Source organism: Arvicola amphibius, chromosome 6, assembly GCF_903992535.2.
Source record: "Arvicola amphibius chromosome 6, mArvAmp1.2, whole genome shotgun sequence".
Taxonomy (NCBI): domain Eukaryota; kingdom Metazoa; phylum Chordata; class Mammalia; order Rodentia; family Cricetidae; genus Arvicola; species Arvicola amphibius.
In genome coordinates this window covers 75,749,369-75,768,940 of record NC_052052.2, presented here as the reverse complement: position 1 = coordinate 75,768,940, position 19,572 = coordinate 75,749,369, and the positions used below count along the sequence as shown (strand labels likewise).

At 41.7% G+C, this 19,572-nt stretch overlaps 1 protein-coding gene across 9 annotated transcripts in view; it reads right to left on the bottom strand.

Moving 5' to 3' along the window:
* The window catches only part of Cdk5rap2 (CDK5 regulatory subunit associated protein 2), a 183,163-nt gene that overhangs the window by 62,418 nt on the left and 101,173 nt on the right, over positions 1 to 19,572 (bottom strand). For 8 of the 9 annotated variants that reach the window (XM_038334749.1, XM_038334754.2, XM_038334753.1 and 5 more), the window contains 5 exons: positions 15,489 to 15,619; positions 14,658 to 14,767; positions 13,715 to 13,843; positions 7,624 to 7,719; positions 5,669 to 5,853 (listed from right to left, as the gene is read on the bottom strand). In XM_038334749.1, the coding sequence (XP_038190677.1) occupies positions 5,669 to 5,853; positions 7,624 to 7,719; positions 13,715 to 13,843; positions 14,658 to 14,767; positions 15,489 to 15,619 (651 nt within the window). The remainder of the gene's footprint in view (positions 1 to 5,668; positions 5,854 to 7,623; positions 7,720 to 13,714; positions 13,844 to 14,657; positions 14,768 to 15,488; positions 15,620 to 19,572) is intronic. The other variant, XM_038334755.1, reaches the window with a different exon arrangement.

The following is a 19,572-nucleotide window of genomic DNA, read 5'->3' as shown; positions in this document are numbered from 1 at the left end:
GCATCGTTTGTCATAGCCAGGACCTGGAAACAACCTAAATGCCCCTTGACTGAAGAATGGATAAGGAAAATGTGGTACATTTACACAATGGAGTACTACACAGCAGAAAAAAATAACGACATCTTAAATTTTGCAGGTAAATGAATGGAGCTAGAAAACACCATTTTGATGTGAGGTAACCCAGACCCAGAAAGACAATTATCATGTGTACTCACTCATAAGTGGTTTTTAAACATAAAGCAAAGAAAACCAGCCCACAAACCATAATCCCAGAGAATTTAGACAACAATGAAGATCCTAAGAGAGACATACATGGATCTAATCTACATGGGAAGTAGAAAGACAAGATCTCCTGAGTAAATTGGGAGCATGGGGACCTTGGGAGAGGGTTGAAGGGGAGGGGAGAGAAAGGGTAGAGAGCAGAGAAAAATGTAGAGCTCAATAGAAATCAATAAAATTAAATAAAAGAATAAAGTTTAAAACACTGTTGAAATAAAGAAAACAAAAAAGATGGGGCAGAGGTGAAACAGAACTAGAGAACTGAGAGAAAGTACTCTAGGCAAGGGCTGGTCTAGGAGCCATGACTAGCTGCTAGAAGGGTCTCTGAGCTACATGAGTTCATGCAGTCACAGAGAAGCCTTTGGGTTACTTCCACTGCCGTTTCCAATCAGATTCTCCTTATTGCTTTACTGCAAGAAACCTTGTAATGTAGCCATATCCAGCTTACCCTCCCTCTGATGTCAGCCACCATGGAAAATGGCACTGCCCAGGCTCATCTTCTCAACACGCCCACTTCAGACAGCAGTGAACCCTGCCTCATTTCCAGAGTCCCATGGTCTAGATCAAGGAAGTGAACTCAATTCGAATTTTAAAAATTAAAGCAAAATGCAAACTGCCATCACTTACTTCTAGTGTAAAATCATTTATACTACAAAGACCAGCTTAAGCAATAATAAACATCAACTTTAAAAATATTTCTGATATTCTTAGTATCAGGACTAAATTTTCCTTTCTTTCTATTCCTTTCTTAATATAGTTAAGTAATAATGACAATTGCTAGTCAGCTAGCCAAAGGAGGACCATCACTCACCACCAAATAACACACAATAAAACCTAAGAAAAATACTTTTCAAATGAGTAGTAAACAGTGGCAAAGGAGGCCACTGCAATATACTAAAGTGGTGGCTATTAAATCAAACATTTCAAGTGTTGCTTGGCTGGAAATGGGAATAGCGAAATCATTAAGCTGTCTGTCGTCAGGACCTTCAGACTGGTGTGTTCCAAGGGTCTCATCAGAAGCCTGGGTGGTGCTTCTACCCCCCCCCCCCGCCAGAGCATCTGTGTCAAGCAGAAGGTATAAGAGAAGGCACTGACATTTACTAAGCACTTGCCATGAAACACACAACATCCTCACAGGCTGTGAGACCAGATGAAGAAACAGGCTCAAAGAGAAAACAAGGTCTCAGCCAAGTGGCAGAGCAAAGATTAAAACCTAGGCCTTTCTGACACCAGCAGAGCTCTAATTCTTCCTGGTTTTCCAAACTTAATCTTTGCTGCACTGTGGAATGTTCAACTATCTGCCATTCATTCACTGAGTGGATACTTTCCATTTTTCCAAAGAGGAGTGGGCATGCCTTTAAAGCAGTGACATACACACAGCTATGCATACACTGAGAACTAAATCAATGCATAGTACTTACATAGTAATCTAAGGATTATGAATGAGAGGGAAGGCAGGAATGAATCAGAGAAAGCATACAAAATGGGATTCTCTTTAAACCAAGTGGTTGGAAAGAGCCTCTCCACAGAGCTGACTGCTCACCAAAGCTCTGCTGATTGTGCATTTGGGTATGTCTATCACAGCACAGGGAACACTAGCTACCAGAAGTCCCCCGATAAGAACAAGCTTGGTGTGGCTGAGTGATGGAGGAGTGTCTATATGTTACTTTCATTATTAATAAAGAAACTGCCTTGGCCCTTTAAGAGACAGAAAATTAGGTAGGCGGAGTAGACAGAACAGAATTGTGGGAAAAAGGAAGCAGAGTTGGGGAGACGCTTCAGGCAGTTGCCATATGCAGTCGCCATGCTTCTCCTCTCCGAGATGGACACAGGTTAAGATCTCTCCTGGTAAGCAATCCACCTCATGGTGCTACACAGATTACTAAATATGGGTTAAAGCAAGATGTGAGAAATTAGCCAATAGGAGGCTGAAATTAATGGGCCAGGCAGTGTTTAAAAGAATACAGTTTCCGTGTAATTATTTTGGGTAAAGCTAGCCGGGTGGCGGGACACAGCCTGCTGCTCTATTCTACAGCTAAGGCTCAGCAAACACAAGGGGTGGATGATGAAGCTGGAGAAATGGCAGAGGTTGGGTCTAGAAGCTCATCTGACTGTGACAGTGGGAATCTGCTGAAAGGTGTGACCATAGGAGAGGAGCAACCTGACCTAAGTTATTAAAAGACCCTGGCTACTCTATGGAGAACAAACTACAGAGAGGTAGAAATGGGAACAAGAGGGTAAATAAGAAGGCTTCATGATTGCAGAAGTCTAAATAAGAGATGTTGGCAGTGACAAGGTAAGAGTAGAGATCAGAAGGAACTGAATTTGGGTTATAATCTGAGGGTGGCCATGAGGACTCGCTATGGGCTTTAGGGACTGAGGAGCTTGTAACTTGAGGCTACAGTTATTAGGCAATGCAGGACATAAACATGACAAAGACTAGAGAAGCAGCCGTGTGGTACCATGTGGGTTTTAGGTCAGCACTGAAATATCTGATCCATAAGCAGGAGGAGGTGTTCAGCAAAGAGTTATTAGGATCTTTACACAGAAATCAGAGTCATGTAACCCATTCCAACTGCAGGAGGGAAAGGAGGAACAAAGAAAGGGGCCAAGAACAGGGCTCTGAGATACACCAGTATCCTTTAACAAAGGAGGCTGAGAGCGAGGGCAGGGAATAGGGCCAGCTGCTGCCAAAAAGCTGGCCAATGGATTTCACAGTTTAGAAACTGTTACTGACTTAATAAATGAGGCAAAGGCTGTGAGGTCTCTTAAGATGGGGGTAGATAATTGTACAGGGTGGAAGCTATGAATATCAGCAAGTCTTTTGAGAAATGTTGCCTGAATGAGAAGAAAGAAATTGGACAGTAGCTGAAATGGATGTGAAATCAAAAGGGAAGGGGGCATCCTTTCCAAATATCTAATATCAGGTGTGTCTTATGTTTATGAAAATGACTCAGAAAAAAAGGAAAAATAATGACTCAGAAGAAACAGGAAGTTAGGAGGTCAGAAGTGAATCCACATGGGGAAGGCTTTCTTGGATAGCAGCAGGGATACTTCTATTCTACCTCAAGATAGTGTTTGCATTTGACAATGTTGGCTCAAACGTGATCATATCTATCTTTTTGAGGAATGAAATGGGGACATTAGTCAGTACGGATAAGAGAACCTGCAAAACAGTTCCATGATGTGCCACACACAATAAGTGCTAGAAACACAGAACCTAGAAACACAGGTAATATGAGCAGCTAGCCAGGGCTGGGGCACAACAGAGGACTAGGCTTATTTCAGGGAAGATGAAGAAAAAAGCACATGTGTTAAGTACCAGCCTGTGCCAGAGCCCTGAAACAAAGGCTACCCAGAGATTTGTTCTCCATATAGAGATGGGCAGTGCAGCCTATGCAGAGACAGCAAGGCTAGAGCAGCACAAACAGCTAAGAAGTGGGCTACCCAGACACACAGCTAGTGTGAATGCACAGCTAGGTAGAATAACACACTGAATTTTTAAATGACTGCTAGAAGCACTGTGATACACAAATGGGAGAAGCTTGCTGCAATGAACATAGGGAAAATGATGAAAGCTAGCCCTGATATCCTGATCTAGAACCCCAATGTGTCTATGACCTCCGAACTATAAAATGTACCTCCAAACACTAGCCAATTCTTCTCTTGGTAACCTAATCTTATCGCAGTCCCTTTGGTCATTTCTCCAATGCCATCTTTAGACCTCTAGACTAGTGCTTCCATGACCAAAGAGGATACTAAATATTCTCACTCCCTCACCTTCAGAGAATTCTCCAATGCTATGGGAATGCTAGGTCCACAAATGCTGCCTTCCCCCATCCTTGTAAAAAGACTACTGGCCACAGCATGCAAAGCTGAGCCTGTAAAGCAGCTAACCAGGGCTTTGTCTAGAGCATGTACACAAGTCAGGCCTTCAGTAGGACCTTGGCAGCATCACCAACCAAGCCATCATTCGTTTAGTAGTGCACAGGGAAGAATAGTGCTCAGAAACGAAGGTTAGGCAGAGTTAGGGTGCGTTTTCTAATGCTAGCTGTAGCTGCTAGTGGCTGGGAAGCCTAAGGGACAGGCAACTGCAAGAGAAAGTTGGTACTTAAGTATAAACATCACAGGTTTGCTTTCAGTGCTGGCTCATAAAGGGCCTTCTCTAAAAGCATGATTACGCTGGAATTTTTGCAACTCAATTAAAAATACTACTATTGAAGACTTATGTTGATGCTCACATGCTTTTCTGACAACTAGCTGGAGGAGAATAGTTTGTCCACTAAAAGCAAACACATGTTCCGAACCCACCTTGTTCTCACCATGGTCCCCAGCTCACAGCATCTAAGAATATTCCCATGTGGTCCTACACAGTGGGGGAGCAGTGGAACCTTCTACTTCAAACTTTACAAGGTGGGGTACTTAGAGACTTCAGAAACTCTCTAGTCTTTAGTACCAACTATGCTTGTCCAATTCCCTTTGAAGATGAACTGGCTATGTCCCTTCAAGACTCATCCTCAGAAAATGTTAGGTATCAGGGATTAAAAGGTTGGGTCTCACTAAGCTTGCCAAACACAGAATGTTCCAGTCTTTTTCACAGAAGAAAGGTCCCCCAAGGCTTAGTACTGCAATGACATAAGAAACACTACGGTATCTGGCTCTTGCTAAGAGACAAAGCAATAGTAACTTTTTCTGCCTGTATCAGAACTGAGAGCTTTTATTGGAATATACAACATCATACCCAATTATCCTCAATAATTTTTTTTTTCTAAGTCCACCCAGCAACCCTGAGAAATGATCTGAGAAACTGAGATACTGAGAAAAAGACAGCACAGCTCTTCCTGGTTTCATAGCCATGCAATTGCCATGGATGGCCTAGAAGGAATATGAAAAAGGAAATAGCTCAAAAAGGACTAATTTACAAAATACAAACATACCTAATGCTTCCTTGTGTTAGGAAAACAACCTGTAGTATTTCCCCAAATAGGAACAACTCCCAGCAGATAAACTGAGGAGAGAATTTAGTTCAAGCTTAACATAAAACAGTGGAGTCGCGACTACAATGGTGTTTTTAAGCTGATGCCAAAACCAGAGGAGATGCCAGGAGGGCTGACTCCTCGTGCTCTTGACAGGCAGCTTTCTGAGACTCACAGGAATAATTCTGTGGAAAAGCTTTCTCTTATCTCTTTGTAATGGGCCTGCGTGTGGCTCTGCTCAAGTCCCTTCACAGCCACCAGCAAGCAGCCTAATTACTTAATTGCACGACTGGCTAGATTCCTTCCCAGCCATTTTAGGAGCTCTCAGGTACACTGCACACCACCATCCGAGTCCATTTAGCAATGTAAGTGTACTCCTCCTCAAACAAAGAGATACCTGGGCCCATGTCTACCTGGCTTCCAGCAACAGTGTGGCCTTCTTTTGGAACAAAGTGGCAAGCAGGCCCAGGAGTTTGTCTTCCAGGATCTGGTCTCCAGGGATACCAGGTGTGTTGACTCCATCACGGTCTAAAATATTGGAATCCATATGCCTTAAATATTCATTTTTGCAGTCACTCTTGGCATAGTCCTCCATGATCTGCAAATGAAAGAGTGTGGTCAAACAGAGGTCCATGGAGAATGGGAAGGATGGAGGGAGAAGAAAGCTCTACAGGCAAGTGAGTACTGGTCCACAGGCAGGAACAAGAAAAAAAAGGGAGGATACAGGCCTGCAAGTCCATATACTCACACTCATGTTAAGGAAGGCAGGCACTTACATCACTTTCCTTACCCTCAATTTTCTTACGCTAAAGTGGTACGATATATCTTGCTATGAAAATAAGATGACCAAGTTAGGGTAAGTGTCTGCCTCACTACAGGTGCACCCTTGATGCATGCTCTCCCATTCCACAGTCCACTTCTTGAAAATTCTTCCTAAGAAGGACGCAAAATGAATGCCCTCAACCATGCTTTGGACAGTTATCATATGTTTCATATAACATCATTACCTATGCTACAGATACATATATTATTATTATTCTAGTGACACTAATTAACAGGGATTTGATGTATCTCATTAGGAGGGTGGAAAGTTCTTAATTCCCATGGAGATGTTATTTACAGATTCACCTTCCTGGGCCATTGGGGTTCCCAGAGGAGTACTACTACAGAGACTTCTAGTTAAAGGCTGTTCTGGGCATGTCCCAAGATGGTACAATTAGCATCCTCTCTCCCCTATCCAAAGCTGTAAATTTCCTCAACAAGTTTATAAATAATTTCTCTTGACTTCATTACTGTTAGTGATACACACATTAGCCATCGCTCCATCTCTCCACATTGGAAAAATGATTAAGATTTTTTTAAATGGAAAACAAAATTCACACAAATGAGCTGTTTATATATAGGTTCTTTTTGTCACCATTCTAGTTATTAAATCCATCAAATAAGCAATCTCCAAAAAAAGGAGAAAAATTTATACTATAGTAATAAAAGCAGAAATTATTATTATTTGCTGAGTACTTAATGACATGTCATTTGGTTTCAGTATCTGAGAGACCCTACACACAATGGTAGTTTAGAGGTTAGGCAAGGAAGGTACAGGCAGGAGTGACATGGCTAAGGCTCAAAACCAGGTTCATGTGATTCCAAAGCATCCATTTTCATTACTTTGTGCTCCAAAACTATCCACATCAGTTATTGTCCACTCATGACTCTGTGAACGTGAGATACCTTGGAGACCTAAAGTTCCACACCTACAGCATCTCTTAGTACATCTCAATCAAAGCTGCAGCATCTATATCCTACCACATCTCAATATCTAAGGTTCTTTTAGGCTTGTAGACTGTTTAGCCCAACTGTTCAGTAGCAGCATGACTAGAAGATTCTATATGGGTTCGGTTAATGATCAGAATAATACTGAGTTGGGTTACAGGGGTCACGAGATTGCAGAGTCACTCAGTTTCACCAGGGTCCACTTGCACTTCAATCAGATGACCTGATAGTTTCTAAGAGTTCAGACACAAGAATTCATACCCTACTTCCATCACTGGCATCTGTGCCTTCAATAAATCATCTCGTCTCAAAGGCCTGTTTCCAATGCATAAAACAAATAGGGTGACTTAGATCTTTAAATATCTATCCAGGTCCAACAGTCAATTCTTATTGTTCTATAGCTACTATGTTTCATGACTGGCTCCATCACCCACTTTATAAGTTCTGATAAAAAAGACCAGTTTCTCTGATGCCCACTGGCATAAAGTAGACACACAATGCAGGCAGAATAAACAGAAAACGAACTGCACATACTCCCAGATAGCAGACTGATTTGGACACAAGGCAAGACAGAGTAAGGAATAAACTATGTTTCTACCTCATTTCTCTGCTCCAAATGCTGGTCACTCTGGAAATGACTCTCATCATCTGCTTCAATTTTGATTGTGCTTTCATCCTCTCTGCTAGCCAGAAGCTATATGGAGCATGGGTTAGTATGAAAAATGCAATAACAACAACAACAACAACAAAGTGTCCAGCATGAATATGTATGAACAAATCAGTGATGCCTTTTCTCAAAAAAAAAAGCCAAACAGTCAATAACAACAACAACAATAACAGAGAAACAAAGATACAAATGCCAAAGCCATGAGATAAAAATTAAGTCAGAGCTACTGGCTATGGATAAATCCCCCCCCCCAATAACTGGGGGCCTTTCCTTAGCCCTGCATGCTCTTCATGTGAAGCTATAAACTGAGCATGCTCTCTCCTGCCACTGCCATTCTGCCTTTGCTAAATCCACTTTCGGATTATAAAAAGGTAACAAGATTTTAGAAAATAGCTATTGATGGAATTGAAAATAGCAGAGAGCAAAAAAGCAGTAAATGAAATTCATGGTGCACCCAAATTATTCATCACTTCTCCTGTTTAGCACTGGGAATAAACCTCTTGTTAGAATGTCACACATGTGACATGGACTGTCCCAGTAACACTGTCATTTTGATGACAAAAAGTCATCTCAAATGAGAAGAGTGTCAGGTTGCTGATAACTTTATGCTTTTGGAAATGAAAGACTTAAAAAAGACTGAATGAATCTGAAATTCCTTAAAAGCCATAAAGTCCCAATGTTTCTGCATTCTGTGTTCCCCAGAATGGACGGTACAGTTCCCAGGAAAGCAATAGCCCAACTCTCCAAACAATCAAAGTTTTGGTCATAAGACATGTATTCCCTTGCAGGCAGTATGGTGGCTTAGGCATGGGAGAGATGGTCCCACCCCTTGCTGCCTGAAGTTGATGGGAGAGTTGGCTCACCCCCTGCCTGGGCAGTATGGGAGAGCTTGCCTTGCCTGTTGCCTACACTGGCACTAGGGCCCTACCCATCATCAGGGCAGTGATGGGAGAATTGGCCCTTGCGGTTTGGGTGAGGGAGAGCTGACTGACCCCAATAGTATGAATGTGGGAGAGCTGGTCCTGCCCCTTGCCAGCTATCACAGCCAGGGGAGCTGGTCCAACACCTTACCTGGGCAAAGAAGGAGAGGTGGCCCTGTTGGCACTGGCACAGGAGAGCAGACAGGCTGGCCAACTCAGTTACCACCCAGTGCCAGATCCAGGCCCAAATTCTACTCCATCTAAGAACTGTAGGAGCATATACAAGGGCTGGTCCTACAGAACCAAAGCTGGAGGATCTCCATGACACAGGGCAACTGCAGGATATCTGAGAGGAGTTCCTGTGAGGATCCAGTATTGATAGAGTAGCAGAAGCCTCTAGAGACCTCGAACCAGACTAATGACTCATTGCAATGAACACTTACTTGCATGTAAAGCTATTTGGTCAAAACGGTAGACTGGGTGACTCACTATAGCTTCCTAGGTAAGACATTTTTTTAATTTAATTTTTAAAAACTTTTTATCATTTTTACTTTGGGTTTTTTTGAGGGAGTGGGAGGTTGCAAGGGCAGAGAGTGGATATGAAGGGACAGGGAGATGAGTGGGATTGGGGCGCATGATATAAAATTCACAAAGAATCCATAAAAAGTTAAAACAAAAAAGGAAGACATATGAATTAACCAAGAGGCACTCGATATACACCAAGGTGGCCATGCCCAGTCAGTATGTCAATCAAACCTATTCCAAAAATCACATCAAATCTTATTTTGCTGATGCATTATCACTTAGCTGGAGGTGGGAAAACCACTGAGCTTAGGGTCACGTATTGGGCAATTATGTGTATGTGATACTTGTGGCTCCATACCATGAGTTTCACCTTATGAGTTCTTTCCATCAGTCAACTGCAATCTTAACTCTCCCTGTTCATCTGAAATCCTTATATTCCTCTCATAAGAAGAATCTTGCTCTTCAGAAGAAATGCAAAACAAAACAAACTAATCCAGAATGTTACTTTATAGAAAATTCTCAAGGCCAGAACACTCTAGCCTGCTACATCTGAACTACAATCAAGATTAAATAGATCTGATGAACAGAACTCACATCAGACAATACTACAAAACATGAAACAGACTGATGTTAACAAACTTGCTAAAACATAAAAGTTTACAAAACTGCTGAGGCACCCTTGTTCTATTGGCTTCTTCCTTTTTCTTGAATCCTTGGCAGTGGAGACAAGGGATTAAATTTTACTATATACCCCTGACTTATTATATAGACCAGACTGGACTGAAATTTGTGTGGTCTGCCTGCCTCTGCCACCTGAGTGTTGGGATTTTGTGTGTATACTACTATGCCCTACAGATATTCTTAGGAAATAAGGACCAAACAAGGCTACTCAACTTGCTTGTGGAAGCATAAAAATATTAAACTTACTCCTAGGTGCTCACTAGTAAAAAATATCCTGAAATACTAATACACCTATCACCTTTTGTCAATGAGTCTCACAGCATGATGAGCAAACACTAATACATTCAAACAATGGGATATAAGAAACTATTAGCTTATATAACAACATGAGTGTATTTCAGGAAGATTATGCTGTGTAAAGAGTTGACACTGCCTGATTTGAAAACTACTAATGTTAGTAGTTTGGTGGCAGCTCCTTTAAAAAAAAGGTAAAAATTGTTAAAGAAAGTTTGGCTTGAAATTTAATCAGAATTACCAATAATGTTTTTTTAAGTTTCATTCTCTTGTGCATATTTATCAGTGTGTCTATCTGTTATATGAGTGTATTTATGTGTGGGTACATTGACCTGTGTGCTTGCAGAAGCCAGTAGTTTTATAAGTGTTTAAGGACACTCAACTTGCTACATAGATAATAGGCTCCCAATTCTAGTCCTCATGATAATGCAGCAAGCATCCTTAACTGTTGAGCCTTCTCTCCAGTCCTGTCCAACAATTTCTGAAATAGTCTCTAAACATACTTCTGCATTTTTGTACTCCACATTTATATGAAGCAACATTTAAAGAATTAATATTATAAAATCAAAATATCAATCAACTCTGAGAAATGTTGAAGATGCTACACACCCTGCACTATAAATATTCAGGCAAGATTTAAGTCTTTAAATAAAAATAAACAAGCACATCCATCTCATTAGCATATAAATTTGCTTCTGTCTTTAATAAATGGTAAAACTATATGTACAGCAAAGACTTGTTTTAAAACCCATTTCTTTATGATTTATTGCCAGAAACTGTGAGCTATGTATAGCTAGATGGCTGAGACTGTGTAGAAATTCCTCAGGGGAAAAGGGGCTGCCAAGTAGAAAAATTTATAAGACATTACTTGAGAGTCACACAAGGTCCATTTCTTGATGAATGTGACAGCCCTACTAATAAGTGAACTCAATTAAATTAAGCTCTTTTATCTATCTCCATGCTCCCCATCCTCAAGTTTCTAACCACATATAAGAATGACAAAATAATAATAAAAGCAAATGACAGTAACCACTAACCTTCGCCAGTTATCTTGCCAGCATCCTCCCCTCACATGCCCTCATCCAGAGGCACCAGTTCCACATGCTGCATGTCAGGCGTTTCAACACTCACTACCCTAACTGTGTCCTGCTGAAATTATCCCATCTGACAGTGACTCCTCTAACATCAATAATAACTGCAAACACACACAAGCAGGGGCACCTCGGTAGAGACGTTTATAAATAAACTCATTAAGACAACAGGACAGCTGGTCACATGGATGGCTTCTACATAAGCTACCCACATATGGGCAATATGCATCCTCAGGTCCTGATGCAATGGCTCTGATTATGGGCAGCCACTTTGGAAAGAAACATGAAAAACTTTATCAGGCCTCGAAAGGACTCCTACCTTTATCAAATTAAGAGTTGTTGGGGGGAAGGTATCAGAAAACAAATTGTATGCATACTGCATATCTGCATCTATCAGTAATTAAATATCTGGAAATACAATCTAAGGAAACAACTAGAGACAAAAAAGGAAGACAAAACCTGTGTACAAACATTCAATTTGCAACAATCACTTGAAGTCATCCATGTATCCAATAAGAGTTAGGCCATTAAACTTCAGTTCCTCAGTAAAATGGAAAATGATGCTATGATTTAATGAGAATAAGAAAACTGCATTTCAACATAAGTAGCACAACCAGAAGGCAAAGTTATGAATGTTAATTATGCTGTTTTAAAGAAAAAGGATTAAGGGACATTTCTCTATATTCTAAAACCTCTCTTCCCCTCCCCCATCTCTCTCATTTTCTAATTTACAACATCCAAGAGAATAGAAATGATGTTCTGTCTCCCACTCTGTAAATCCTGCTCCTCATAGATAGCTGTGGACAATATAGGTATTTCCAGCTGTTTCTGCCTTGTTTATTGTGGAAGGAGACTGTGGTAATTTGAATGTAATTGGCCCCCATAATCTCAGAGGGAGTGGCACTATACGGCTTTGTTGGAGTAGGTTTGGCCTTGTTGGAGGAAATGTGTCACTGTGAGGGTGGGCTTTGAGGTTTCCTGTGCTCAGGATACCTCCCAATGAGTCGGGCGCCTTTCTGTTGTCTGCAAATTGTAGGACTCTCAGCTATTTATTACTCTGGCACCATGTCTGCCTGTGTGCTCCCCATCATGATGATAATGGACTGTACCTCAGAAACTGTAATAGGGCTAACCCAATTAAATGTTTTCTTCATGAGAGTTGTAGTGGTCATGGTGCCTCTTCACAGCAATAAAAACGCTAACTAAGACAGAAACACACACATACCCTCCAAGAGAATAGCAGGCTCCCCTGTTTGCCATCTCCCCTCATCCTATCTCCCTTTCTTTCCTCAGTTTCAAATAATAATCATCTTTCCATTCAGCTTTTCCTATCCCATCCTGGGGAAAGCCAAGGGAACTGTGTTATAAAGGAAAAGGCTTTTTTTTTTTTCCCCCCCAGGGAACATCAAATTGAAGGGCAATCTGACAAATGACTCAAATCTGAATTGACTGGTATTAAGATCTTAGAGTGGGCAGAGGAAAAGGCCTCTGTTCTCCAAAGGACATAATGGGACATTTAACAGATTTTTTCCAAAGGGCAAATGAACAAACAAAACTCGGCATTTACAGCTCAAATGGAGCTCGTGAAGAAGGAGCTGCTTATTAAAAACACAGCCTCAGAGGAAGTAAGCTGGGAGACTTGTTTCTCCTGTAAGTGGCTTGCCATTGCTCTTGCTTTTCAAAATTATCTGGAGCCCTGGAGGCCAAGATCAATAATAATCCCTGTCTCAAAGAAAGCAGACGGCCAAGGCAGTGCATAAATACAGTGCCTCTGAGCAATTCCCACTGGGAAGGTGGGAAGAGACAGCCCATAAACCTTTCCCAAGAAATAGTGTGGCCACAGATATGAGGCCTATATGGACTTGATGCCTCAGGAAAAGCCCAGTTTTGTTCTTGAGGGACTCTGGTACAATGGTCAAAATAACCCTGGTTTCAGAAATGCTGTTAATGCACATATGGAGCCAGGTCTTTTCACAGGAGAAATGGGTTAGTCAAGGCTACAGGAAGGCAATGTCTCCCTCCCCCAACACAGTGTCAAGGTCCTTCCTTCCTTGTGCAGCATGGTTACAAATGTAGGAAAAGAGACATAGGTCAGCAGTGACACCGAGAAGTGACCAGGGTGAAAGGCCATGTGGAGTGTGTAGACATCTTCCTTTAAGTTATGGATATTCCAAGGCTGCATCCACATTATCCATGCTCTCTGGAGCCATAGCTACTCTACAAACAACTCTGAGACCACACCGCTCATCCAGATATGCCACCTGCAGCAAAGAGCCAGAGCTAGGCCATAGTAACAGCATTATAAGATACCAAACTTTTCTGATAAGATATGATCTGAGCTGGAGGAAGCCTGTGGACAGACCTAATGATCAACTGGTCCCTCAAGACTCCATTCTAGCAGAAAGAATTTCAAAGAACTCCCTCAGATAGATAGTCTTAAAAAGCAGGGGAAGGGGTGGGTGGTGAGGGTTGTTTCTGCAATGACCGAACAACAAGAACATTTCTTCTTACCTCTGTTTGTTTTGTTGACTCAAGTCTGTCGTTTCCTTGGAAACCCAGGGAAGAGAGATCAAAAATGGTTTTCTTCAGGTGCTGATTGTCTGTGTGCAGGTCCTTCACAAGCTGTATGAGCTCACTGACCTGGAGGTAAGAGCAGAGAGATAGAAGTCTCACTTCAAGGCAGAGGAGTACAACTTGTGCGGAGGCGACCTGAGCTAGCCTCAGCTTCTGTGTTAGACAAGGTTAGAATAGCATAGGTCTACAGAATGAGAACTCACATGATCACAGACACAACGCACTAAGGCACTTGGTCAATGGCAGCTAACACCATTCTGTCTGTGTCTGAGCATTCTGAAGGAAAGATACGCCAGAGCTAGAGTTTTTCCAACTACGTCAGAGCTTCCTTGATAGTAGAGACCTCCTTCTCTTTATACCCAGTTAGCAACATCAGTCATACAAGTTGTCCTTAATAAAGCAATAACTCCTGTGAGCTTTTGTCAACCATTCCCCGTAAAACCTCTGAGGAGTTGGAGAGGCTGTTTTATAATGAAGAACCAGTGATACAAAGAAATTCACTGTTCTGGGCTGCCACATTTGGAGCACTTGGAGAACTGCATAAGACAAAGAAAGAGTCAAAACACCAAAGGGGATAGAGCAACAGACTCCACAGAAGACATCACAGCCCAGCACTCTAACTCCAGGCCCAGCTCTTGCTAGGCCAAGTGCATAGGCAATTGAGCTCCAAATGCCAATGTCTGATTACTTTCTCAAAAGATTCTTTTAAAAACAAAATCTACCTTGTTTGTGCATATAGATGTGAAGGACACATGAGGAGTCTTGAAGCAATGAAGAAAAGAGAGGGTGGTCAGGACGGGAGCGTGAGAACAACACACCTCTGAGATCAGGAACTAAAGAGGTAAGGACAATTCAAAAAGCAAAGAGGTCAGGATAATACCTTCTTCTTGAGTTCTTCTTGAGAGAAACGCTCCACTTGGAGCTGATTGTGCTCTTCAAGGCAAATACTTAGATATGATGTCTGATCACTGTAAAGTGAAAATGGTTCTTCTGCATAAAAACAAACAAAACAAAATGTGCGATGGAGACAGGAAGAAAAGAGGATTAGAAACACATCCCCCAATCCCAATTCTCATGCTTTCCACCTAGAGCAACTGCCACAGAGTCAGGTAGGGGAGATGAAACACACAGGGTTAAAGCATGACCTTCAGAGAAAAAGTAATTTTGCCTGCACTACAGGCTCATGTCTCCATATGCCAAGCTCTGGGCTGGATGTGCAGAAAGAAACAAGATATAAACCAAGTTATAAGGATCCCAGTTTATAGCATGGCAGAGGACCCAGATATACTACAATGGGTACTGCCGTGCTATCCCATGGGCCCTGGTCCTGCTGCCCTCCCTATGTGAATCTAAAACAGCAATCTTGCTTCATGTCTGTATGCATGGTCCTCTTCAAGGAGCTAGGGCAGGAAAAGTCCAGTCAATGAGGATTGATTACCAGACAATGGGGCTTCCAGTCCCTCAGGTTATCTGGAGCTAGAGTAGCAAATGATGCCTATAGAAGGGCAGGATGCAAACCTACCATAGACCCTCTACAGAATAGACTTTAATAGGCCCTTCCACCTGGAAGGCTGAAACCAGATAGAAGCAGACTCAGTCATCAAATAGCACCATGTGGCCATACTACTTCCTGGTCTAGGGTTCCTTCCAGTTCAATCAAGATCCTCCACATAAAACAACCAACAGGATAGTCATAGAAAGGAGTGTGTACCTTCTCGCCTCTGAATTTCACTGAGCTGTTCCTGCAGGGCCTTCTGCAGATTCCGATAGGCAAGCACATCCTGCTCCAGCTGCTTCCGCAGGACAAGAACCTCTTTCAGCTCAGCCTGCAGGTCGCTGATACTAGGTAAAACAAAACAGAAATTATACAACAGGCTAATTTGTGCTTGAAGATGCAAAGCCCAACAAAGCTGTGGCTTGCATATCACTTGTATGTTTGGTTTTTTCTAGTTATAAAGGTAAATGTGTTTATTACAGAAAAAGGTAAATATACAAGCACAAAGAAATAAAAATTGCTACCATGCTCTGATCAACACATGCTATTTCTCCTGAGTCTTTTTCTCCACTAGTATTTCCACACAGTCTCAATGCCACTGGACGTGCAAGGGAGAACTATGTGTTTCTTGCTTAGTCTCCTACATCTGTGAAAGTTCTGAACATTTTTAACTGAGCATATAATATAAAATCACGAGACTGTTCCCAACTTATTTAAACTCATTCCTTACTAGTGTCTACTAGAGACATAGCAAGTGGAAAGAATCTAATTCTCCAGAATGGTCTACTGTTTGGAATAATGCCTTGAGAAGGCTTAGCTACTAAGAGTCTCTCACCTAGCACTTAGGCTTCAGGAGAGAGAAATCAGATTTCTACTCTGTTCCCATTAAAGGGGTCATTCTGGAGTAGGAGTGAGGGTTAGGGTGAGGGCCATGCGGGGAAAAATTAAGAAAATGTGAATTCACAGCAAGACAGAAACAGACCAATTCAGGGTCCACAGAACTGTACTGCACTAACTCAGCCAAGCTTGAAATGCACAGTATGAATGAGCTTTTCCAGAGGAGGGGATGTTTTTTGAGTTTCACATGTGGGTCAACACAGTTCAAGAAGCCCAGAACCCAATGAGGCCATGAAAAAGGCATGCCTGTTAGAGCCGCAGCAATCATGAGGAACTCTGTCCAACTTCCTCCAGTGACAGGCATGTTCTATATACTGTCTAAAACAGCAACCACTAGCTAATGTGCCTACTCAGCATCTGAAATGGGGCTTAATGTACCAAGGAACTGAATGTTTAATGTTGTTAAATTGAAAGTAAGTCTAAGTGTAAGTAGCCACTTAGCTAATAGCTATTCTACTAGACAGTGAAGATTCACATGGAGGCTTTGGACTTACATCCATGTGCAAGTGTCACATGATCTGAAAGACACACACCCATCTCTCAGAGGAGCATGGAGATCCAGCTGACACCTGTACTAGAGATACAGTCCACAAAGCAGAGCTCTGAGCCTACTGTGAAGTTTGACATTTGGGTTACTTATTTTTGTTTTGTTTTTGATTCTGTTGTTCGAGACAGGGTTTCTCTGTATATCTCTGGCAGTTCTGGAACTCACTCTGTAGATCAGGCTGGCCTCAAACTCACAAATCCACCTGCCTCTGCCTCCCAAGTGCTGGGATTATAGGTATGCGCCACCACTGCCCAGCAGAAAGTTTCATTTTTAAACAACCAATATCTGACATACTGTTCCCTGAAAGGATTTATCACTGCTCTGTAATTATCTGTAAAAATGTATATATATATATATATATATATATATATATATATATATATATATATATGGATTTTTCTAGGAAGAAGGCTCATAAGTTTTTATCATATTTTCCCAGAGTGGCTAGAAGCTATTGCTGGGCATATGTGTGCAAGACTCAAGCCCCACTTCTCCAGTTCCATCAATGGAATATATCTATATCCATATCTACATCTACATCTATATCTATCGACACACACACACAGAGACACACACACACACACACACACACCGGAGGAAATAAGCCACTCTATGTATTCTTATCTGCTTGTGTGTTGAGGACAGTTCGTTGTGAAGCAGTCTCCATGCAAAGGAAGGACCTAGAGGAAACTTTTACCTACTTCCACTTCCAAATAATCTCAATGATCAATTTGTTTAGCAGATGGAAACCCTTCCAGAGGTAAGGCACAGCACTGGCTTGGCTTGCATGTGGCATGCTGCCAAAACATTTAACTTGGAAGCAAAGGAGAGAGTTTTAGTGAAGCTCCTGCCATTAGGCTCATGCTTCAGGTCTATCACTTAGGTTTTCCCAACTCAAGAGTCCTTGCAATGTATGAGTAGCCAGCAGAACAAAGGTGTTTTGCTCAGAGAAAAACAGGCACTGAACATTCTTCTTGAAACAGGGTCGCAGAAGGGAATGGCCAGGAGCAGAAACACAAAGTTCAAAAGAAGGAAGTGCCACTAACCCAGTCTATAGACCCAGGTCAGTCCACTAAGATGTCTCAGCTATAAAATGAGATAATAACATCTTTCCTTTGAGCTGGTTTTGGGGATTAAGTGAGAATGTTACATGAGAAAGCTTGGTGGACACTCAGCAAGAATCTATATCATTTCCCTCCTTCCTCATCTGATAAGCTAGAAATTTTGGTTCTTGGGAATTACAGCAGGGAATTTCATCTGGAGAGAATTTTACAACTATAGAAGACATACGGCCATATCTAAAGACATTTGTGGTTGCCACAACCATACTGGGATGGGGCACTGTGGCACCAGCTTGCAGGCAGGACTAGGGATATTACTAACATCCTACAGTACATAGTGTGTACTATATGATCTATAAAGCCGACGGTACATGGTGTGTACTATATGATCTATAAAGCCCGTGGCACATAGAGTATATTATATGATCTATAAAGCCTACGGTACATAGTGTATATTTTATGACCTACAATGCCTACGGTACATAGTGTGTACTGCATTATCTATAAAGCCTATAGCACATAGTGTGTATAGTATGATCTATAAAGTCCATGATACATAGTGTGTACTATATTATCTATAAAGTCTACAGTACATAGTATGTACTATGGATCTATAAAGTCTACAGTACATAGTGTGTATTAAATGATCTATAGTGCCTATGGTACATTGTAAGTGGAGGCTGCTCTTTTGTTCCCAGCTGCCCAGACCCGAATAATCACAGAGAAATTATATTAATTACTGCTTGGTCAATAACTTAGGTGTATTTCTAGCTAGCTCCTACATCTAAAATTAACTCATTTCTATTAATCTGTGTATAATCATGAGGCTGAGGCCTACTGGTAAGTTCCAGCTACCTGTCTCCTTCAGCAACTACATGGCATCTCTCTGACTCTACCTACTCTCTATATATAATCTCTGTTCAGATTTCCTGCCTGACTTTACTCTGCTAAGTCATTAGCCAAAACAGCTTTATTCATTAACCAATAAAAGCAAACATATAGAAGGATATCTCACATCTTTAGTGTGTACTATATGATCTATAAAGCCTACAGTACATAGTGGGTACTATATGATCTGTGTGTCCCTGTGATCTAAACAGATCCAGTCCCAAATATCCCCATACTGCTGAGACTAAGCAACAACTGAACTCATCCATGGGGTGAGGGTATATCCACAAGGACATCAGCTCAGAAGCCTAGAAGGTCTGAACTCTGATCATTCTTCACAGTAGAGTCTGAGAGCCTCAACGAGAGTCAAATGGGCCCTTAACATCCTAGCAAGCATTTTCCATTCTGTAATATGGAATTAAAGTCACCGGCTTCTGAATACTACCAGTCTAAAGTGACCCAGCTCATGGGGGCTGTCCCTTCCTTTCTCACTTTAATCACAAGTATACTTATAGGTACATTTACTACATTTCCAGAGTGAGCAGTAATAAAACTAGAAACAGGAACTCAATGGCTCTCATCTGCAACTGTGTCCTCTGCTCCAAGGTCTGAAGATCCAAATACACACACACACACACACACACACACACATACACACATACAGGCTGGGACCGGGAGGCTGGGCTTTTGGTGTTGCTATTCCTAATAAGTGCTGCCATTTATTGAAAGCTTCCTGCCTGCCAGAGGGCACTGAAGTTTACATAGTATCAGACCTTGTGTCTTAGTTACTTTTCTATAGTGCTGAGATGCCTACTACTGCCTAAAGAAGAAAGAGTTTATTGTACCTTACAGCTTCAGAGAGTGATGAGCCCATGACCATACACAAGCAAAAGTCAGACAGCAAACT